Source organism: Bos taurus, chromosome X (assembly GCF_002263795.3).
Source record: "Bos taurus isolate L1 Dominette 01449 registration number 42190680 breed Hereford chromosome X, ARS-UCD2.0, whole genome shotgun sequence".
Taxonomy (NCBI): Eukaryota; Metazoa; Chordata; class Mammalia; order Artiodactyla; family Bovidae; genus Bos; species Bos taurus.
In genome coordinates, this window is record NC_037357.1 from 17,612,436 (window position 1) to 17,636,549 (window position 24,114).

At 41.7% G+C, this 24,114-nt stretch overlaps 2 protein-coding genes across 2 annotated transcripts in view; one reads left to right on the plus strand and one right to left on the minus strand.

Annotated features, from left to right (window-relative positions):
• The window catches only part of GPC3 (glypican 3), a 463,174-nt gene that overhangs the window by 246,432 nt on the left and 192,628 nt on the right, over positions 1-24,114 (minus strand). The gene's annotated exons all lie outside the window — the stretch shown is intronic.
• Positions 17,804-18,728, plus strand: LOC786942 (uncharacterized). The gene is made up of 2 exons (XM_024988807.2): positions 17,804-18,204; positions 18,369-18,728. The coding sequence occupies exons 1-2, from the start codon at positions 17,827-17,829 to the stop codon at positions 18,630-18,632; spliced, it is 642 nt and encodes a 213-aa protein (XP_024844575.2). The 5' UTR covers positions 17,804-17,826; the 3' UTR covers positions 18,633-18,728.

The window sequence follows — 24,114 nt, forward strand, 5'->3', positions numbered from 1 at the left end:
AAGACAGCCATCTCGTGGTGACACATATTGACTCCTGAATATTTATGATTTCTCCTCCACAAAACTTAAATGGGTCACAAACAGGAGAGAATGTTGAGTTTGAGCATTGCATTGGAGCACAAGAGAATTATATGAGAATGATTACATGAGCTATCTAATCTACCTATTACCCCTTCTTTATAAAGACAATAGGATGAGAACCAAACAGCCAAAAGCAAAATGGAAAAGAAGCACTAGCAAAGAAAGAACTGTAGCCCTTCAGACAGCCTTAGGCTTTAGTTGCTTCCAGTTTAGCTTACAGTTTAATAACTTACACATACAACCTAACACTAAAAATGCCACCAAAACACTACTAGAGCTAATCAGTGAATTTAGTAAAGTTGCAGGATATAAAATTAATACACAGAAATGCCTTGCATTCCAATGCACTAACAATGAAAAATCAGAAAGAGAAATTAAGGAAACGATCCAATTCACAATTGCAACAAAAAGAAAAAAATATTTAGGAGTAAACCTACCTAAAGAGACAAAAGACCTGTATGCAGAAAACTATGACACTGATGAAAGAAATCAAAGATGACACAAACAGATGGTGAGATACCATGTTATTGGATTGGAAGAATTAATATTTTCAAAATGACTATACTGCCCAAAGCAACCTAGAGATTCATTGAAAAGTGAAGTTGTTCAGTAGTGTCCGACTCTTTGTGACCCCATGGACTGTAGCCCACCAGGCTCCTCCATCCATGGAATTTTCCAGGCAAGACTACTGGAGTGTATTGCCATTTCCTTCTCCAGAGGATCTTCCCAACCCAGGGACCGAACCTGGGTCTCCTGCATCGCAGGCAGACGGTTTACCATCTGAGCCAACAGGGAAGCCCTATCAAATTACCAAAGGCATCTTTCACAGAACTAGAACAAAAAATTTCACAATTTATATGCAAACACAAAAGATCCCAAATAGCCAAAGCAAGCTTGAGAAAGAAAAATGGTGCTAGAGGAATCAACCTCCCTGACTTCAGACTATACGACAAAGCTACAGTCATCAAGACAGTATGTTACTGGCACAAAAACAGAAATATAGACCAATGGAACAAGATAGAAAGCCCAGAGATAAACCCATGCACATATGGGCACCTAATCCTTGACAAAGGAGGCAAGAATAAACAATGGAGAAAAGACAGCCTTAATAAGTGGTGCTGGGAAAACAGGAAATCTATGTGTAAAAGAATGAAATTACAACAATTCCTAATATCACATAAAAAAATAAACTCAAAATGGATTAAAGACTTAAATGTAAGGCCAGAAACTATAAAACTCTTAGAGGAAAACATCTGCATTACACTCTTTGACATAAATCACAGCAAGATTCTCTCTGACTCACCTCCTAGTTTAATGAATATAAAAACAAAAATAAATAAATGAGACCTAATAAAATTCAAAAGCTTTTGCACAGCAAAGGAAACTATAAACAAGACAAAAAGACAACCCTCAGAATGGGAGAAAATAATTTTCAGATGAACCAACTAAGGGTTTATCTCTAAAATATATAAACAGTTCAAACAGATCAATATGAAGGAAAAAAAAAAAAAACAAAAAAATATGCATAAGACCTAAATAGACATTTCTCTAAAGAAGACATACAGATGGCCAATAAACACTTGAAAAGATGCTCAACATTGCTCATTATTAGAGAGATGCAAAACAAAACCACAATGAGGCATCACCTCACACTGGTCAGAATGGCCATCATCAAAAAATTTACAAACAATAAATTCTGGAAAGGATGTGGAGCAAAGGATACCCTCCTACACCATTGGTGGGAATGTAAACTGTTACAGCCAGTATGGAGAACAGTATGGAGATTCCTTAAAAAACTAGAAATAAATAAATCTACCATATGACCCAGTAATCTGACTACTGGGCACATGTCCTAAGAAAATCACAATTCGAAAAGACGGACGTACACCAGTGTTCATTGCAGTAATATTTACAATAGGCAGGATATGGAAGCAACCTAGATGTCCATTGACAGATGACTGGATAAAGAAGTTGTGGTGCATTTATACAATGGAATATTACTCAGCCATAAAAGGAACAAATTTGAGTCACTTATAGTGAGGTGGATGAACCTAGAGCCTCTTATACAGAGTGAAGTTAAGTCAGAAAGAGAAAAACAAGTATCTTCTATTAACACATGTACGTTGAATCTAGAAAAATGGTACCGATGAACCTAGCAGAGAACAGACTTGTGGAGAAAGCAGAGGAAGGAGAAGGCAGGACAAACTGAGGAAGTACATTGACATACATACACTATCCTGTGCAAAAGAAATAGTTAGTGGGAAGTTGCTGAGTAACACAGGGAGCCCAGCCTGGTGCCCTGTGATGACTTAGAGGGGTGGGATGCTCAAGAGGGAAGGGATATATATGCAAAATTATGATTTATTCACGTTGCCATACAGCAGAAATGAACACAAAATTGTAAGACAATTTTCCACCAAATAAAAGTTTTAAAAGAAGAGAAAAAAGAGAAGAGACTTACACAAATAAATTTTTCCACTGTAGATAAATATTTTGGAAACAAAATTAGTAATAAACTCTTATCTGCTGCTGCTGCTGCTAAGTCGCTTCAGTCGTGTCCGACTCTGTGCGACCCCATAGACGGCAGCCCACCAGGCTCCCCTGTCCCTGGGATTCTCCAGGCAAGAACACTGGAGTGGGGTACCATTTGTTTCTCCAATGCAGGAAAGTGAAAAGTTAAAGTGAAGTCGCTCAGTCACATCCGACTCTTCGCGACCCCATGGACTGCAGCCCACCAGGCTCCTCTGCCCATGGGATTTTCCAGGCAAGAGTACTGGGGTGGGGTGACATTAATAGAACCAATAGTGTGATTATTTGATAATACAAACAACTGAGAATTTAAGGTAATAATCAACTACTTTGGGCCTGAGTCAGATGACCATAAAGTCTATTACAGCATTATCATGATCTCCCACTTGGTAAAAATGTAAAAAATCACTTCAAACTTAGTTAAATATAGTAGCCAAAGACATGTAAGACTCAGCTGGAAATACCAGATTGTTTTCTTTACCTGGGACTGCCTGACGGCCTCTGAAAGCTTGGTTTGAATATGAGAGAATAGGGCTCATGGGTGACTCAAGAAATAGCAGGTGGGAGAGTTATATAAAGATGTGACAAAGGCACTGGGCTTATATATGTGATCAGAGCTGACACCAAAAGTATTTGGCTATGAGTTTACCTAGATCCAAATGTAATAAAGGTGGTGGAACACGTGTATGGCAATTGCCTACAAAGGTACGGGGCCTTAGAGTCTGCAAGTCTGTGCTGTGCGTGTATTTGCTACGATTAAGAAATTTTAGTTATCTTCTCTACTTCTCAACTTATTGCTATTTTGGTCACCTGGAAAGAGAGAAAGATTATACAAACTTTCAATTTAATGAAAAAGAATCAACAGCCTGGACAGCAAGGAGATCAAACCAGTCAATTCTAAAGGAAATCAACCTTGAATATTCATTGGAAGGACTGATGCTGAAGCTGAAGCTCCAATACTTTGGCCACCTGATGCAAAGAGCCAACTCACTGGAAAAGACCCCGATGCTGGGAAGGATTAAGGGCAGGAGAAGGGGGTGACAAAGGATGACATGGTTCGATGGCATCACCAACTCAATGAACATGAATTTGAGCAAATTCCAGGAGATCGTAAAGGACAGGGAAGCCTGGCATGCTGCAGTCCATGGGGTTGCAAAGATTTGGACACGAGTTAGCAACTGAATAAGAACAAGCCTGCCTCAGGAAATTCAAACAGGGGCTCTGTATCAGTCTAGAAGGGTAGGATGGGGCAAGAGATGGGAGTGAGGTTCAAAAGGTAGGGGATATACGTATACCTATGGCTGATTCATATTGAGGTTTGACAGAAAACAACAAAATTCTATAAAGCAATTACCCTTCAATAAAAAACTAAATTAAAAAAAAGAAAGAACAAGCCTGCCTATCTTAGTCTCTATCTCTCTTCCGTGCACCCAGAGTATATCATGTGTACTCCTTATATTAAAGCATACTCACTAAGGTGTAATGACAGTCTACACTTACAAACCTATCTCTCCATATGAGTGCTCTAAGGGCAAGAACTGTGTGTCTCATTCATCTTAACTACAGCACCTAGATAGATTCTGGTTACATAAGAGGCTCCCAATTTCGTTGTTTAGTTGTTCAATCATGGCCAGCTCTTTGCAACCCCATGGACTAAACCTGCCAGGCTCCTCTGTCCATGGGATATTCCAGGCAAGAATACTGGAGTGGGTTGCCATTTCTTTCTCCAGGGGATCTTCTCGACCCACGGATCGAACCCACAGTCTCCTGCAGCTCCTGCACTGGCAGGCAGAGTCTTTAGCACTGAGCTACCAGGGAAGCCTAGTTCCCAATGTGTGTTTGCTAAATGAATGGATGAGTGAGTAAACAGATGAATGAGAAATCAAAGGACGTCAACTAGACATCATGGATGGTTCACGCTGTGCATAATGAATGCTAACAATGAAAAATTAGACAATCAATCAACTGGTTTTTCTACAAGATACCAAACTAGGAATATGCTTGCTTTTACTGCCTTCGAATATCAAGACATTTCAACTAGAACTGAAGGACATAAAACACTTTTGTTGTTGTTCAGTCGCTAAGACATGTCCAATTCTTTTGCGACCCCCATGGACTGTTTGTTGTTCCCCAGACTCCTCTGTTCACGGGATTTCCCAGGCAAGAATACTAGAGTGGGTGGCCATTTCCTTCTCCAAAGGATCTTCCCAACCCAGGGATTGAATCCGTGTCTCTTGCATCTGCAGGCAGATTCTTTACCAATGAGAAACCAGAGAAGCCCATAAAACACCTCAGACTACTGCACAAGACTTGGAAAATTCACACATAATCTGCCGTTAGCTTTATCTGTTAGGACATGGCTTACAATAGTGTGGGGGTATTTCAAAAGTCTTTATTATCTAAGGAAACAACAAAGACTTTTTTAACATTATCTCAATAATCTTCTAAACATAGCTGTAAGGCAACAGCAATTTTTAACGATAAGAAAACAATTACAAAGGAAGCTAAGTGACTTACTTAAAGTTATTAAGTTAATCAGTTAATTACTAATTCAGTTGACATTTGAACCTGTTGATATCCTCCTTCCTAAACTGCTTTCTCTTGACCTCTCTGACACTAAACCATTCTTACTCTTTTCCTTTTCTTATGAATTTAAACTTCTTTACCAGTAATCCTAAAGGAAATAAATCCTGAATATTCATTAGAAGGACTGACGCTGAAGCTGAAGCTCCAATACTTTGACCACCTGATGTGAAGAACTGACTCACTGGAAAAGACACTGATGCTGGGAAAGATTGAGGGCAGGAGGAGAAGTGACAGAGGATGAGATGGTTGGATGGCATCATCGACTCAACGGACAAGAGTTTGAGCAAGCTCCGGAAGATGGTGAAGGACAGAGAAACCTGGCGTGCTGCAGTCCATAGGGTAGCAAAGAGTCGGATGCAATGGGACAACAACAACCAGAGAATGAGTCTAATTTTAAATCTATTTATTTGAATTATCTTTGTCAATGTATCTATATGTGCATAAATACATTTATATACTTTTTGAAGTTCTTTTCCATTTAGAGACAGATGTATTATAGTAGTTAAAAGCATGAACTCTGGAGCCAGAATACATGTACTTTCAAATCCTGACTCTGCTACAGGCTAGATGGGTGACCTTCAGTCAGTCACTCAAACTTTCATTATTGGATTCTCTACCTGTAAGATTGGGAAAATAATAGTACCTACCCTCAGAAGGTTGTTCTGAGGGTTACAAGATAAAATATTTATAAAAATGCTTAGAACAGTGCCTGGCACATAATATACTAATACTCAATGTTAAGTATTATTAATAGCATTATTTCATATGCACATTTTCATGTAACTATGCAATGTTTCATTGGCTTAGCCAATTTCATCTTGCATAATTTTAGATGAGTTCATAGGAGTTTGGAAAAAAATCACTAAAAATTAAAAACAGGAGGTAGATCATACCCATCATTTTTGTTATTCAATGGTATTTTTTCAAACTCCCTCATCGTTTCAACTCTTCCCTTTCCCACCACATCCAAGACTCCTTTTTTTCCTCCAGGTTATTGCTACAATCCCAGCCCAGGCACATAGCACCTCATAATATTTTAATGGAGCTCATGTTGGATGCATGGTAAACTAATAAAGCCCCCACTGAAGTAAAATGATGTGTGTTAGATCACAACGAACCTAGTGATGTCTTGTACATGGCGCCTCTGTATAAATGTCATATAGATAGATGAAATGAGGTGGGTATGGAGACTATATGGAAGAGGAGGCTGAAAGCAGACGGAAGCCAGGTTGAGAAGGGACCTAGGCACCATGCTTGAGTTTAGGTTTGATCTTACAAGCTATGGAGGGTCAATACATTTTTCTGAGTTATAAAAGTGGGAAAGGAAAAAGGGAAAGCTATTTGCAGGCTAAAAGAGCAGTTTATAGCTTTCTCACTATTCAATAGTAAAGTTCATTTCTCTTTAACCCTGCCACAACTGTTTCAGAGCAATTCCTTTTCTTACCTGTCCCTCCACAAGGAAGCTTTTTAAAAGATACAATATATCCTTTTGTACTTTGTTTTAATAACAGATTCTTTTTTCTAAAGGGTTCACTCATATCTCGTTTTCATTGCTTTTCTGTTTTATAATATTAAAGAGAAACAATGTATGTCCAAGATTACCCTGTCTGAAAGACAGGTGGTTGCTGGTAGCCTGGGAAGTCTAGACCTGAGCTAACTGTAAGTTCCAGCTGGTCAGTTTCACAATAATTACCTATCTCTGAAAGCAATCTATATAAGAACATATAATTACCGACCAACTTGCTTCTGCAACACTGGAACTGTGGTCTTAGTGATAGCCACCCTTCAGAAATGTGGTCCTTCGCCTGGGAAACAAGTAGGTTCTGTTGCCAGAGATTTAAAGAGTGATCGATAGGCAACATCACCACCTTGATCAAACCCCTCACAGTCTACCTGGGGTGTTGTTACCCCAAAAGGGATAGAGAACAATGAACTGCAGTACTTCAATAAAACTTTCAAAAAGGAGGCTCCAAAGGATTTCTGTGTTAGCATCATTATAGTATAGTCATAGTGAATAGCAACTCATCAGGGACCTTTCTCCATAATGGCTCATTCCAAATATTTACTTCATTTTTCTCATATCTCAAATCCCAGTAGAATTACAATGTTCACACTGACTTATTGAAAATTATTACAGAAACGATATTCTCGGTATGAGCAATATTGCATTTCCTCCTCCAATTACAGCCTTACATTGTGTTTCTTTTTAATTCTGTATTTTTTTTTAATTATTTTCTCTCTGAATCGATCCTCCGCATCTACAAAGGTAGCTCGATATTTTCTTTCTCAAGTGCCTCACAGTGATGTTCTCTGGCAATATAGGCTGGAAGGAAATCTCTCTCGGTCTCATTTCCTTCACTACAGAAGTAAATCCACTGGCATGCCTCATCCACAAAAAGGTAATGGGAATGTTTTCCTGCCACATGAGTCAATCCTGATGTAAGAGGAGTGAAAGGCCAGGCCAGATGGCAACTGTCACAGCCGGCTGGGTATACTGCCAGGATCATAGAGGCTAAAGCTGGGCCAGGTGTCACAGCTCAAAATGAGGCAACTGGGGACTCCATGAAATGACTCTAAGGCCAGGATGACAGGAGACCAATAAAACACTTTTCCAACAAACTGAGAAAATAATAACTTGCACCCTTTTCTTTACTAGCGGACTCCTATTTGCAAAGGCGAACTCTAGATTGCTTGGAGGAAGTGATACGTTAGAGTAGACTTCTCTTCTGAAACTCTTTGGACAAGGCTGATGAAGCAGAAACTAGGTGTAAGTATGCCACAGGAAAGTGGGGAAGAGGCAGCTTGGTAGTGAGGAGCTGGCCGAGGCCAGGCTTGTTTGGCTTCTGCTCCCAGGTACAGTGAGGGCCTGTACTGTACTATGGGTGCCACATGCCCCAAAGAGAATCAGATGTGAGTCTCGTCCAGAAGGACCTTGCCGGGTGTGAAATCCAACCTCTGCCATGTCATCAACAGTTTATTTAGGCTTCCTGGGGCTTTAATGTTACACGCACTTCTGAGGACAGAAATTAAGAACTCCTTTTGAGTCAGAAGCACTGTCATTTGCAAAGACCTCCATGAATCATGCAAACTAGAGATTCATCAGAGAGCTCATTCCCAAAATAGGAACTGCTCTAAGAAGAGACAGCCCTATAAGCCATCATGTGCTGTGCTTAGTCGCTCAGTCGTGTCTGACTCTTTGCGACCCCATGGACTGTAGCCCGCCAGGCACCTCTGTCCATGGGGATTCTCCAGGCAAGAATACTAGAGTGGGTTGCCATGCCGTTCTCCAGGGGACCTTCCCAACCCAGGGATTGAACCCAGGTTTCCCACATTGCAGGTGGATTCTTTACTGTCTGAGCCACCAGGGAAGCCAAAGAATACTGGAGTGGGTAGCCTAGCCCTTCTCTAGCGGATCTTCCTGACTCAGGAATCGAACCAGGGTCTCCTGCATTGCAGGTGGATTCTTTACCAGCTGAGCTACCAGAGAAGCCCCAAAAGTCACCATAGGGATCCTACTTACTGAAAGGGCAGACCTTCCCTTCCATCTTTTCTGTGCGAGACAGAGTATTAGCCCTAAGCCCCTGGCCCAGCCCCAAAGCAACATCATGGTACATACACGAACCCTGCAAGCTCATACTCTCTGCTAGGGGCTGGGGACCTAACCGTAATTACCACCACTTGCTAAATTTCATCTCTATGGAAAGTATAATAAAAAGGTGGCTCTCTTTCTGAGAAGCAGTTGTTAAGAGTAATCACGCTTGAAACCATGATAGAAATGCAAACCTGAGGTTGCTGGTTAGTGAACAAAAGGAAAAGGAGAGCCCAGCAGAGCCAGCCAGTTACCTTGGGAAGCTCTCAGAACTCCACCTGCTTTAACTCATAGACATACTCCTTCTCTGAGTACATCTCTTCACATTTCCTATTCCACATGCCGCCCCATCCTCTCTCTCTCCCTCTTACTCCATCCCCTTTCCCCCTTTCTTCTTCTCTATACTCTCCTAGCATCTTACTAGAGGATGGAAGTCCTAGTCAGACTCAGAGTAGTCTGCTTATCCATGGCTGCTGATGGACTGTGCATGTCCATTCCAACATCAAACACAAATGAATTTGGGATCATCCACTCAATCAGATCACCAATGCCCCTGCTTCCCTCCATTAGCACTAACAACTAAGAAATGACCACAGAAATTCAGACTGGATGTCTGGTATATGGACTTCCTGTGCCTAGTTCCCATGGTAACAGAGATCTGTCACAAGAATAGGTGTTACACATCTATGCAAACTGGCTGCCAAAGCTTTCAACCCAGACAGCAAAGAGATGGGTTAGCAGAGGCCAGCTCTCAGAGTTTGCTGGGCCTGCAGAGCCTGGTGGTGGTTTAGTTACTAAGTCCTGTTCGACTCTTGCAACCCCACAAACTGTAGCCTGCCAGGCTCCTCTGTCCATGGGATTTTCCAAGCAACAATATTGGAGTGGGTTGCTATTTCCTCCTCTAGGGGATCTCCTCCACGCAGGGATTGAACCCAGGTCTCCTACACTGCAGGTGGTCTCCTGCATTGCAGGGAGATTTTTTATTGACTGAGCCACCAGAGAAGTCTGGCAGATGTCAAAGAATCAGTAGGCAAGGAGGGGACCAAGAGACCTGTGCCACCACAGCAGACATCAGGCAAAAAAAACGTGTCAAGGTACTACTCAGCTTGGTCAGGAGAATCCAAGCAGATAGGGGCCACAGAGAGCCAGGGAGCCTATAGTTGGAGGTGCTGGGACTACATGAAGGCAAGGTACAATGAGCCTTTCCTGATCTGAGTTTCAGGGCAGCATCTCCAGGATTTATTTAATAGCTGCCATCATTCACAACAACAGAGACTGCATTTCAGGAGCTGTGAAGCAGTTCTAGACCACAGCATAGATTTGCAAAGCTTTTGGGGGTGCTTTAAGATGAGATGGAAAGCTGTGTTTGACAGGCCAACAAAGATAAGAAAGCAAATCTTGGGTATCCTAGGGTGGATTACCTTGCTTTCACATGTTTATTAACAAAGTTAAGCAAAGCAGATGAAAGAACGGCTGATGTTGCCTTGCTCTTCTTTTCACTTCTCTCTGTGGGCCAGCAACGAAGCAGGAGGCCTTTTAAACATGAAAACTTCATGATTTTCATCTAGCTAGGAGAAGACCCCTCTGGGCTGAGTGGGGATGCCATAATTCTTCAGCATAGCCTAGAGTGGGACAGATGTCTGAAGAGGGTTTTGAGGAGAGATGCTGACTAGCGGGACTTTTTAAAAATTTTCCGCCTTCTTTCATTCTTAGGCAGCCCTCAGAGTCAAATGAGGGCTGATACATACACCAAAGGCAAAGAGAGATTTTCAGAGGAGCCATGCCCCTGATCTCCACGATTGGCCTGGATAATCAAGAGCTGACTGTAAGCATTCGGATCCTTGGGAAACAAAACTAAGTTAAGACTAAGGCCTTCTCAGTCTTGTTTTAAGGGGAAAAAGCCTAATACTGGTTTGTATGACATTTATCAACATTAGGGTTTTTAGGACACTTTAGGCAGTATCACAAGTCAGAGCAGATTGGATTCATTAATGGAATTGGTCTGCCTCTCTAAACATCACAGCAACTTTTTAGTAACAAGAAACCTTACTTCCTCCACTTATTTGAGCTGGAAAATTAATGTAGTGTGCTTCTGAAGAAACACATAATGTACATGATGAATTTTCATCATCTTGCTGGAAAGTGATTCTTTATGTTCTTATTCCAAATTTACAGCAAGTAAATTTAACGTTCCAAAGCTGCTGAGCCTTTTTAAGACCTCACTATCAATTTGTGGAGCGCTTTAACTGATTCTGACCTGGAATTGATTAGTGCTTTCTGAAAACCGCACGTGTAGCAAATTGCTGCACTTTAAGATAAATCAAGTTATTTGGGGAAGTTACACTTTAACTATTCACATTTTTTCCTAAGGAGAAAAACACAGCCTTTACCTGGATATCCTGCAGAGGGTCACGGACCCAATCTGGCACTCTGATTTTCATAGGAAAATTGTAATCAGAGTTAAAAATCTCTATTCACATTTTTTTCCTAAGGAGAAAAACACAGCCTTTACCTGGATATCCTGCAGAGGGTCAGGGACCCAATCTGGCACTCTGATTTTTATAGGAAAACTGTAATCAGAGTTAAAAATCTTTACTGGTAACTAGGAGTCCATGCTGACAAGCCCCTGGGCAGAGCTGATTTTAAAGTTACTCACTGATCTTTGATCAAAAGTCATAGGCCACAAAAAGGCATCTTAGAGCACTATGAACACTTAGGGGATGTTCTAAGCAGATGTTCCGTTTCCTTTTTAAAAATAATACTGAGATATAATTCCCATAATATAAAATTCACCACTTTAAAGTATACAATTCTGTGGGTTTTGGTATATTCACAAAGATGTATAACCATCACTGCCACCTAATTCCAAAACATTTTAACCACTCCAAAAAGAAACCTTGGACACATTAGGAGTCACTTCTCCTTCCCCTTCTCCCCACCCCCAGCCCTGGCAAGCCCTATTCTTTCTGTCTGCATGGATTTGCCTCTTCTGGACAATCATTCCTTTTTGCATAAGGGTTTTTGACTTTTATTTTGTTTCTTAAGTAACCACTGGATTTTCCCCTTCAAGAAACAATAAATCAGTAGGAAATGTTGAGGTGGTTCCATTTAAAATTTACGTCTTTGAACAAACCAGCCTGAGAATTTCCTTGCGAGAAACTTCCCTTAGGGCCTTTACTTCTGGATGCGGACAGGTGTTGACAGACAGCACTGCCTGAGCACAGCCCTTCCCACCAGGTATCGTTCTCTTTCGGAAAGTGGGAGGGTCTTATTTTGCGATTTGTCAGAGACAGGGTAGACGTGAGTATCTCCAAGTCAGTCCCAGTCTGTTTGTAGGAAGTAGGATAGCCAAGTAGACTCCAAAACCAGGTAAACCAGGTCCAAACCACAGCTCCACCACTTTTTACGTATTCTCTGCTGTGTGACTATGGGCAAGCTTTAATGACCTCTCTGAGCCTCAGTTTTTCCCCTGTGAAAAAGAAAGAGTAGGATCTACCTCACAGGATTCTTTTTGAGGACGAAATGAGAAACAGATAGCTAGACAGATAGATGTGAATACAGATATAGATAACTTGGTACTAGAGCAGGTATTTGCAATATCTTATTAAATATCTCAAATTAAATGCCTATTATGTGCCAGGTACAGGTTTTTGTATTCACTGGTTACTTACCTTCCATTAAAAGGAAAGATGAGATTCTGAATACAAGGATTGGCAATGCCTATAAAAGATATTGATGTAATAAGATGACATGATGTCAGAGCAAGTAAAAGACTGCTATCACACCAGTAAACACTAGCCTCAGATTAATTTCTTGACAGGCAAGGCAAGTTGACATTCTCAGGAAATTAAAATTCAACATGTTCTTTCTGTGAAGAATACTACAGTCCATGAAAATCAATATGTTTCACCCAGACTATACAGCAGTCAGTTTCTCCAGTAATATAGCAATAGCTATTCATGCACAGCATAATATAAAATCTATAGATCAATAAGCCCTCTGACTTATAAAAGTTACAGCAAATCGCCAGGGACAAAAGATCTAGAAAAGATAAATGTCTATCATCAAAAGACTCCTTTAAACACAATCCTGTCAAAATAAAGAATACATATTTTACAAAGTATGTGTGAAATTCCAACAGGATTTTTAAACACAATTAAGCATGTATCTTCACTAATAAAAGTTCCAAGTCGAAGAGTTTATAACTGTATACACAGTCCATCTGGTAGGTGGACAGAAACAAGGGAATTACCATAGGTCTCTACCTGTAGTGATTATTTAACTACGTCAGGTTTAATGAGCAATAACTTGATGCTTAATGCTGTTTACAGCAATAGAATATAATCACAAAGCAGTGGGTTCCCAACAGAATTCCATGTCTATAGGATTTCCTATAATCCTTAAGAACTAGGTTCAACTGAATCTCTGGTCCACAACTACCCGAACCTCATCAAATTACCCCCAGGAAGAACAGACTGGAGCTACCAACATGTATCAGTATCAAAGGAATGAGGATTAGGATACAACTGTGTATCAATAACCTGATATTGGAATGTATATATTTTCCTCTCAGCAAAACCATCTAAAAGAAACACTCCTGGATTCTAGCTAGGTTCTGAGGGTCCCATGGCAGAGTGAATGGCTGTATGAAACTAACTTTATGGAATTTTTTTCTGGAAAAAAACAATCTGGTCTTTAGTTCTTACAGCAATCAGGCTTTGATTTTAAACAGAAAGAACACTGAACAAGTGGTGAAGAACCCCTGAGAATTCAGTTAACCATTTCCCTCCAGCACAAAGAAGTTTGGAACAAGGTGGACTAAACAGAGTGGGAGAAGCCTAAATGCCATGTAGAAGGCCAGTCCCCTGCTTCACAACTTACATCTACCCTACCCTGTCCTATCCTACCCTGCTGTGTGTGTGCTAAGTCACTACAGTTGTGTCCGATGCTTTGCGACCCCATGGACTGGAGCCTTACAGGCTCCTCTGTCCGTGGGATTCTAGCCTAGCCTATCCTAAATCTGGCTTCTGTCCCCATCTCTTGCTCCTGTGTGCCTAGAATACAGTGAGGGTCATATGCTACTTATGGCTGCTGTCAGCTAGGTATGTGATGTTAGGCAAATTACCTTTTTCTTCTTTAGTTAGAAGAAAATTGCTTTACAATGTTGTGCTGGTTTCTGCCATACACAAACATGAATCAGTCATAGGTATACGTATGTCCCCTCCCTCTGGAACCTCCCTCCCACATCCCACCCCATCCCACCCCTCTAGGTTGTCACAGAACACCGGGTTTGAGCTCCACATCATACAGCAAATTCCGACTGGCTATCTATTTTGCATACGGTGACGTATATGTTTCCATGCTACTCTCTCAGTTCCTCCCACCCTTACACCGTTGTGTCCACAAGTCTGTTTTCTATGTCTGCATCTCTATCCCTGCCCCACAAATAGGTTCATCACTACTATCTTTCTAGATTCCATATATATGCAGGTAAATTACCTCTGATGTCAAACCTCAAACCTGCTTTCTTCCTTCCTCTTCATCATTCTACTACTACCTTACATTTCTTCAGTTTCCAAAGCACTCAAAAAATGCAGACACCAAGGCTCAGTTCAGTTCAGTCACTCAGTCATGTCCGACTCTTTGTGACTCCATTGACTGCAGCACGCCAGGCCTCCCTGTCCATCATCAACTCCCAGAGTTTACTCAAACTCATGTCCACTGAGTCGGTGATGCCCTCCAACCATCTCATTTTCTGTCATCTGCTTCTCTTCCTGCCTTCAATCTTTCCCAGCATCAGCGTCTTTTCAAATGAGTTAGTTCTTCGCATGAGGTGGCCAAAGTACTGGAGTTTCAGCTTTAACATCATTCTTCCAAAGAAATCCCAGGGCTCATCTCCTTCAGAATGGACTGGTTGGATCTCCTTGCAGTCCAAGGGACTCTCAAGAGTCTTCTCCAACACCACAGTTCAAAAGCATCAATTCTTCAGTGCTCAGCTTTCTCTATAGTCCAACTTTCACATCCACACATAACTACTGGAAAAATCAGAGCTTTGATAGACAGACCTTTGTTGGCAAAGTAATGTCTCTGCTTTTTAATATGATGTCTACTGCTGCTACTACTGCTAAGTTGCTTCAGTCGTGTCCGACTCTGTGAGACCCCACAGACGGCAGCCCACCAGACTTCCCCGTCCCTGGGATTCTCCAGGCAAGAACACTGGAATGGCTTGCCATTTCCTTCTCCAATGCATGAAAGTAAAAAGTGAAAGGGAAGTCGCTCAGTCGTGTCCGATTCTAGTGACCCCATGGACTGTAGCCTACCAGGCTCCTCCGTCCATGGGATTTTCTAGGCAAAAGTACTGGAGTGGGGTGCCATTGCCTTCTCTGAATATGCTGTCTAGGTTGGTCATAACTTTCCTTCCAAGTAGCAAGCATCTTTTAATTTCATGGCTGCAATCACCATCTGCAATGATTTGGGAGCCCAAGAAAATAAAGTCTGTCACTGTTTCTACTGTTTCCCCATCTATTTGCCATGAAGTCATGGGACCGGATGCCCTGATCTTAGTTTTCTGAATGTTGGGTTTTAAGCCAACATTTTTACTCTCCTCTTTCACCTTCATCAGGAGGCTCTTTAGTTCTTCTTTGCTTTCTGCCCTAAGGCTGGTGTCATCTGCATATGTGAGGTTATTGATATTTCTCCCGGAAATCTTGATTCCAGCTTGTGTTTCATCCAGTCCAGCATTTCTCATGATACTCTGCATATAAGTTAAATAAGCAGGGTGACAATATACAGCCTTGACATACTCCTTTCCCGATTTGAAACCAAGTTCAGAGCAGAGGAATGACTTGCTCAAGTTTGTACAATCTATAAATACAAAAATGTTCAAAAGATGTTCAAAAGAATATGTGCATAGTAATAATGAAGGGAAATAATCAGGGAAAGGCAACCACTGCGAAGAGGCTTCATTTTGACATATTTTGTCAGTGTCCCAGTGTTCACCTGACTCATGCTAAGAAAGATCCCAAGTAACTGGCATATGCAACCAGAATGCCTAAGTATTCATTTGCAATATGAATTATTACTACTAGGGAGACTAGATTCTCATATTCCTGGCCATATCTCCACTGACAAGCTACATGAAAAGATGAATTATAATCAGAGGGTTGATTAGTGAGTCGGAATCATTACCAGATGAGTCAGTGAAATCACGTTCAGTGGTATCAGGTCTTTGTAATCTAATGAACCGTCTCCGCAATGAAAATAAACCTGCTACAGGAACTGGCCCTTAGAACTAGACAGGCTCTGCAGAATGCCCTCAATTACTCTCTCCAGCCTCTGTTCTCCTTGACATATCACTTCTTTAACAATGTTAATACCTTCCGGTGACACCTCTCTGCTTTGATCTACTGCATCTTGTTTAAAGTTTAATTATCAGAGAACAACCTATTTTCAGAGTCTTCAGGGGACACCTGTCACCTCCATGGACGGCCAACTGAGACCAGGTCCTTTGATTCTGAGTCTGAAAGGCTTTCAACTACACCTTGCTGCCTCACCATCAAACAGGATGATGCTATATCCTTCACAGGGTTGTTACAGGAGAAAAATGAAACAAATACAGAAATGCTTTTAAAGGACCCTGCAAATACAAGCTATTATCATTTGAAAAAACACAAATGGATCATTTTGCTATTCGTCAACTTTACCAAATAAAGTTGTAAATGAGACCAGAGCGCACTTGGAAGAATTTCCCAAAGGGAAATATTCTCAGTCAGCTAAAAGCTTGGGGGAACTCCTGCTTAACTATGGCTTTTATTTAAGCTCCCCAAGGCAATTACTTATTTCCAAAACAATGCTGATGCAAGAGATACAATGAAATGAGGTCAATGAGGGCAGATTCCTCCCCAGACGGGACTGGGAGAAGTCTAGGGTAATCAGTGCAGTATTAGTAATTAACTGATAAATTAGGAGTCAACTGGCTGGATTACATAGAGAACGTGGGGATCAGCCATACACACACACACACACACACCAGCTGATTTATGAGAGAGAAAAAGAAGGAAGAGGGGGAGAGAGAATGAAAATGAATGATAAAGCCCCAAGAAAGAGGTATGTGCAGCAAAGAAGTCCTGGATTTTAGCAAGCGTCAGAGGCAAAGAAAGAACCTGTTCCTCTCCTACCAGCCACAAGAAGCATCTCTCCCTGGGAAGAGGGGCCTATCATTTCCTCAGGAGATTGATTACACTCACACTGACCATTATGGATGTGAGAGTTGGACTGTGAAGAAGGCTGAGCGCCGAAGAATTGATGCTTTTGAACTGTGGTGTTGGAGAAGACTCTTGAGAGTCCCTTGGACTGCAAGGAGATCCAACCAGTCCGTTCTAAAGGAGATCAGTCCTGGGTGTTCATTTGAAGGACTGATGTTGAAGCTGAAACTCCAATACTTTCGCCACCTGATGCAAAGAGATGACTCATTTGGAAAGACCCTGATGCTGGGAAAGTTTGAGGGCAGGAGGAGAAGGGGACAACAGTGGATGAGATGGTTGGATGGAATCACCGACTCAATGGATATAGGTTTGGGTAAACTCCTGGAGTTGGTGATGGACAGGGAGGCTTGGCGTGCTGTTCATGGGGTCGCAAAGAGTCGGACACAACTGAGTGACTGAACTGAACTGTACTGAAAGAAATCTGATAATGTCCAGACTTTAGTTCATAATACTCTTTCACTGTGGGTTCACTAATTTGAACAAATGTTCAATACTAATGTACAATGGTAAACAAGAGAATTGGTTGTGGAGTATATGAAAACACTCTTCACAATTATCGTGCAAATCTAAAACCTCTAAAGTAAACTGTTTAAAAAAAAAAACACACCAAATACTAGGTAATGAGATCCGGAAGATGACAGAATTAAACACTGAATGGGGGTGGCCATGAGAAATGGTTTGCAAGGAACACTGGCTCCCTAACTTCTACACCACAAGAACTGAACTGGACAAGATGAGGAAATGTTTTCCGGAAAGTCAAATTGGGAAGGCTCTTTAATGGTTGTTGCGAAAGCACTTCTTTTCTCAAACCAGAGCACTTGGACTCCTTTGCACCCTCCCCGCCCCCATGGATGTTCCCAAGTGGCGCTTTGTGATGTCAGCAGTGTCAGGGCTACCATTGGCTGGAGAAATTTCTTGCTGACCAATCAAACGGACAGTTGTGGCTCACCATTGTCCTGCGACGGTATATATAGAGACGCCAGGCGCCTTGGTGGAGGCCACCGTTGCTACAACATGGCAGACCTAATTAAGGAAGTGAAGGAGGAGGAAACAGAAATCGAGATAGACGCTTTCAATCTGCAGCAACAAGCTTCAAGTGCTAACGAAAGGAAGAGAAAGAACACTGATCAGTCCGATGGCTTGGACAGTCAGAAGGTCAGATTACCCTACTCATGTTCTTCCTCTTCATCCCCCACCCAAGACTCGCCCTGCCGCAGCTTGCCTGGCACAAACCCCTCCTCAATGCACACCCGTTCTCTCAAAGTTCTTCCCATCCTCCTCCACTAATGTCTTTCTGGATGACTCTGTTTTCTTACCAGATACGAAAGCCCACGAGGAAGGTAAAATCAACCCTTCAGCGGAACCCGGGCCGGAAAAAGAAAGGGAAGAGGTCGGCGAATCCAGTCTTCTACCACCACCCGCAGAATAAAAAGAAGAATGAAAGTGGGCCAATGGCGGATGAAGAAACCCCAGAGGATTCTTCCAACACTTCTGACGATTCTGCAAGTAAGCCCCTGTGCCCACCTGGAGCCCAAGATGCTGAGCCATCTGCTGTAACTCCAGGAAAAGCAAAGGCAGAATAGTCGTTTGTGCAGACATCAAACATACAACGATGGTCCCCTCCGGACAGATCAAAGTATTCAGATGTTGACGATTAAAGTATCAACAAGCAGTAAAAAGATGTGTGTGCGTGTTTTTTTGATGATGGAGAGGGGAGAAAGGGAAGGGTCCGGTGTGTGAGGAGGGAGGGAGGAGGCGTCCTTTCAGTCTAGGGCCCAGACCAGCCAGTCCATACTTACCCAGACACTGGGACTGAGGACTGGGTGAAGACTGAGAACTGCAGACTGAAGATTGCTTCCTGAACTCTTCATCCCACTGGTGAGAAGGAAAAGGACTTGGTGTTTCTGTGTGTTTCAGAGGTCCCATCTAGGGAGAGGGGTGATGTAGGGGTGGTGGCTCTGTGCAATAATCAGATCCCACTTTTCAGGTGTGACAATTGAGTTTTTGCCCCTCATCAATTTCTGTTCCTCTTCTGGCCCACATTTGGGCAAGCTACTACAAACAACCAGGGAGTAAAGGAACGTGACATAGAAACAGATATGCCTAACCTTAACCACTGGAATTACTGCCTTGCCTACATTTCCCAGTGCCAAAACCTCCATTACCCCAAGTAGCCTCTAGTGCACGTGGAGAATCTAACTCAATGAGTAATAAAATTCAGCCCTTGCCCCTATACTCACCTTTAAAATATGAGACCCTATGGCCCTTTTCCCTTAGATGCAATCACACTTTTCACCTCAGTTGTTTTTTAAAAGATTCAATCTCAATGAAAGCAGGGTCTTCACAAATTGAAACCTGTTATAGGAAACCTACTGAGCAAGGTGTGATTATCCCAACTTCTGCTGCACTTAACAAATTTTACTTGATCTTAAAGCTGTAAAGCAAGAACAGGGCCTCAGTGTGAACTTGTACCCTTGGTGTCATGGCCCCACTCACTAGGGCTCCATGTATTTTGTTGATAATACTGCTTCCAACAAATAACTGGCAAATACTTTTCAGTCATAGCAAAACATTTGGCTAGCATGCTGTTTTCACTGCCTATCTCAACAACTTCTCGGCTACACTGAACCTTCACCTTCAAAGGGAAATGATACACCGTCACCTGTCTACTCAGTGGGGCCAGTGTCCACACCTGCCATCTCACACAGTCTTTGAAGGCAACATTTTCACCAGCTCTAACTTTTTCTAGGACACAATTAGGACCTCACACTGATGACATCATCCTTTGAGGAGATTCCTATGACACACAAACTACACTATCCCACCACTTCAGTTAAGCTCCTGAAAACTTTTTGGTAAATGCTGGACGGCAACACATCAAAAAGCTCATACACCACGATCAAGTTGGGTTTAATCCAGGGATGCAAGGATTCAATATATGGAAATCAATCAATGTGATACACCATAGTAACATATTGAAAGATAAAAACCATATGATAATCTCAATTGATGCAGAAAAAGCCTTTGACAAAATTCAGCACCTATTTATGATTAAAACTCTTCAAAAAATGGACATAGAAGGAACCTACCTCAACATAGTAAAGGCCATATATGATTGGCCTACAGCAAACATTAGTCTCAATGGTGAAAAACTGAAAGCATTCCCACTAAGATCAGGAACAAGACAAGGGTGTCCACTTTCACCACTACTATTCAACATAGTTCTGGAAGTCCGAGTGACAGCAATCAGCGAAGAAACAGAAATAAAAGGAATCCAGATCAGAAAAGAAGAAGTAAAGTTCTCACTGTTTGCAGATGACATGATACTGTACATAAAACACCCTAAAGATACTATCAGAAAATTACTGGAGCTAATCAGTGAATTTAGCAAAGTTGCAGGATACAAAATCAATACACAGAAATCACTTGCATTTCCATATACTAACAATGAAAAATCAGAGAGAGCAATTAAGGAATCAATCCCATTCACCACTGCAATGAAAAGAATTAAGTATATAGGAATAAACTTACCTAAGGAGATGAAAGAACTGTACACAGAAAATTATAAGACACTAATGAAAGAAACCAAACAGAAACAGATGGAGAGATATTCCATGTTCCTGGGATGGAAGAATCAATATTGTGAAAACGATTATACTACCAAATGTAATCCACACACTCAGTGCAATACCTATCAAATGACCAATGGCATTTTTCACAGAACTACAACAAAAATTTTCACAGTTCATATGGAAACACAAAAGACTCCAGATAGCCAAAGCAGTCTTAAAAAAGAACAAGGGAGCTGGAGGAACCAACCTTCCTGACTTCAGATAATACTACAAAGGTACAGTCATCAAGACAGAATGGTACTGGCACAAAAAAAAAAAAAAAAAAAAACAGAACTATAGACCAAGGGAACAAGATAGAAAGCCCAGAAATAAATCCATGCACCTACAGGTACCTTATTTTTGACAAAGGAGGCAAGAATATACAATGGGGAAAAGATAGCCTCTTCAATAAGTGGTGCTGGGAAAACTGGACAGCTACATGCAAAAGAATGAAATTAGAACACTTCCTAACACCATACACAAAGATAAACTCAAAATGGATTAGAGACCGAACTGTAAGACCAGAAACTATAAAACTCTTAGAAGAGAACATAGGCAGAACACTTGTTGACATAAATCAAAGCAAGATCCTCTATGTCCCATTTCCTAGAGTAATGGAAACAAAAATCAAAGCAAACCAGTGGGACCTGATTAAACTTAGCATCTTTTGCACAGCAAAGGAAACGATAAGCAAGATGAAAAGACAGTCCTCAGAATGGGAGAAAATGACAGCAAATGAAACAACTGACAAAGGATTAATTTCCAAAATATACAAGCAGCTCATATAACTCAATATCAGGAAAACAAACAACCCAATCAAAAAGTGAGAAAAAGACCTAAACAGACATTTCTCGACAGAAGACATACAGATGACCAACAAACACCTGAAAAGATGCTCAACATCGCTCATTATTAGAGAAATGCAAGTCAAAGCCACAATGAGATATCACCTCATACCAGTCACAATGGCCATCCTCAAAGTCTGCAAACAATAAATGCTGGAGAGGGTGTGGAGAAAAGGGAAAGCTCCTGCACTGTTGGTCGGAATGAAAATTGATAACAGCCACTATGGAAGACGGTATGGAGATTCCTTAAGAAACTAGGAATAAAAGCACCACATGACCCAGCAATCCTACTCCTAGGCATATACCCTGAAGAAATCAAAATCGAAAGGGACACATGTATCCCATTGTTCACTGCAGCACTATTTACAACAGCTAGAACATGGAAGCAACCTAGATGTCCACTGACAGAAGAATGCATGAAGAAGTTGTGGACATATACATGGTGAAATATTACACAGCCATAAGAAGGAACGCATTTGAGTCAGTTCTAACGTGGTGGATGAACCTAGAACCTATTATATAGAGTGAAGTAAGTCAGAAAGAGAAAGAGAAATATCATATTTTAACGCATATATACAGAAACTAGAAAAATGGTACTGAAGAATTCATTTACAGGGCAGCAATGGAGAAACAGACTGGTTCCAAATAGGAAAAGGAGTACGTCAAGGCTGTGTATTGTCACCCTGCTTATGCTTATTTAACTTATATGCAGAGTACATCACGAGAAATGCTGGGCTGGAAGACGCACAAGCTGGAATCAAGATTGCTGGGAGAAATATCAATATCCTCAGATATGCAGATGACACCACCCTTATGGCAGAAAGTGAAGAGGAACTCAAAAGCCTCTTGATGAAAGTGAAAGAGGAGAGTGAAAAAGTAGGCTTAAAGCTCAATATTCAGAAAACGAAGATCATGCCATCTGGTCCCATCACTTCATGGGAAATAGATGGGGAAACAGTGGAAACAGTGGCAGACTTTATTTTGGGGGGCTCCAAAATCACTGCAGATGGTGATTGCAGCCATGAAATTAAAAGACGCTTACTCCTTGGAAGGAAATTTATGACCAACCTAGATAGCATACTCAAAAGCAGGGACATTACTTTGCCAACAAAGGTCCGTCTAGTCAAGGCCATGGTTTTTCCAGTGGTCGTGTATAGGTGTGAGAGTTGGACTGTGAAGAAAACTGAGCGCCAAAGAATTGATGCTCTTGAACTGTGGTGTTGGAGAAGACTATTGAGAGTCCCATGGACTGCAAGGAGATCCAACCGGTCCATTCTGAAAGAGATCAGTCCTGGGTGTTCTTTGAAAGGAATGATGCTAAAGCTGAAACTCCAGTACTTTGGCCACCTCATGCGAAGAGTTGACTCATTGGAAAAGACTCTGATGCTGGGAGGGATTGGGGGCAGGAGGAGAAGGGGATGACAGAGGATGGGATGGCTGGATGGCATCACTGACTCGATGGACGTGAGTTTGAGTGAACTCCGGGAGTTGGTGATGGACAGGGAGGCCTGGCGTGCTGCGATTCACGGGGTCGCAAAGAGTCGGACACGACTGAGTGACTGAACTGAACTGACCATTCTAAAAGCGACCTCCAATTATATTCATCACATTTCATTTCAAACTCTTCTTCTTTAACTTTCATGTGTCATTCTCCAAGTTGGAGGTGGGGGACATAAAAGGCTATGTTATTATAGGAGATGAAACATGCTTATCTTTCAAAAGGACATGTTTTCTGCTAGAAATATCTTTACTCCAAAAATGCTCACTTAAAAAAAAAATTCCCTTTGGCAGCAGAAAAAGCATAGGTAAATAAAGGTTAAGCTGGTCACTTGCTACACCCTTATACTACATGCCTATTGGTATGTTCAAAGGCATGTCCACAATTAGGCTGTCAGATATGACATCATAGCTACATATGATAATAGATTTTAAAGAGATGAAAACCAAACTTTAAAGGTCAACTAGGAAATACTCCCTTCCAATCTTTGAATCGTTATGTAAAAAGAAATGAGAACAGGAGGCTGTTTCTTCTAAAGAAAGATCCCAAGTCAAAACACACAGTACGGATAACCCCATGAAAGGAGTGGGAGTTAAGTCGTAAAAAGCAGGAAGGGCCAAGGTTATGCCAGAAAGTGCACATAGGGCAGGCTCTCAACAAAGGCAGTGTCTCCTCCGTCCATCCTAAGTGACTAGACTGCCATGTGGATGAGGGTTCCACTTCATTAGTGCTTTGACCCTTTCTCTGAATCTGATGACCTTTGAGCATCACCCCCACCATTTTGTGAATAATAGAGACATCCTCTACAGAGTTCTCCTGACTTGGCGCCTTTTAAAGCAAGCAGAGACAGCCCCTCTCTTCCAACAAGCACTCGAGGAGAATACAAGGAGCAGCCATTCTGCTGGGGGGAGGGGATGGTTAGGAGGTGGCGGGAGAGACAGCAAACGAACTAGTGTTGTATCTACCCTGGAAGCCCTTCCTCTAAGACACACAGGCCACCTAGCACTCACCAGGCTACTCTCAGGCACCACAGGATTACAACGAGATATTTGAGCAGCAAGACTGCCATTCATGCAGGTAACTGCACACTTTTCTATGCCAAGGATACCTG

Coding starts and splice junctions, on each gene's coding strand:
- LOC786942 (XM_024988807.2), top strand. CDS start 17,827: ATGGTTGTTGCGAAAGCACTTCTTTTCTCAAACCAGAGCACTTGGACT. Junction 18,205..18,368: donor ATGGCTTGGACAGTCAGAAG/GTCAGATTACCC, acceptor TTTTCTTACCAG/ATACGAAAGCCCACGAGGAA.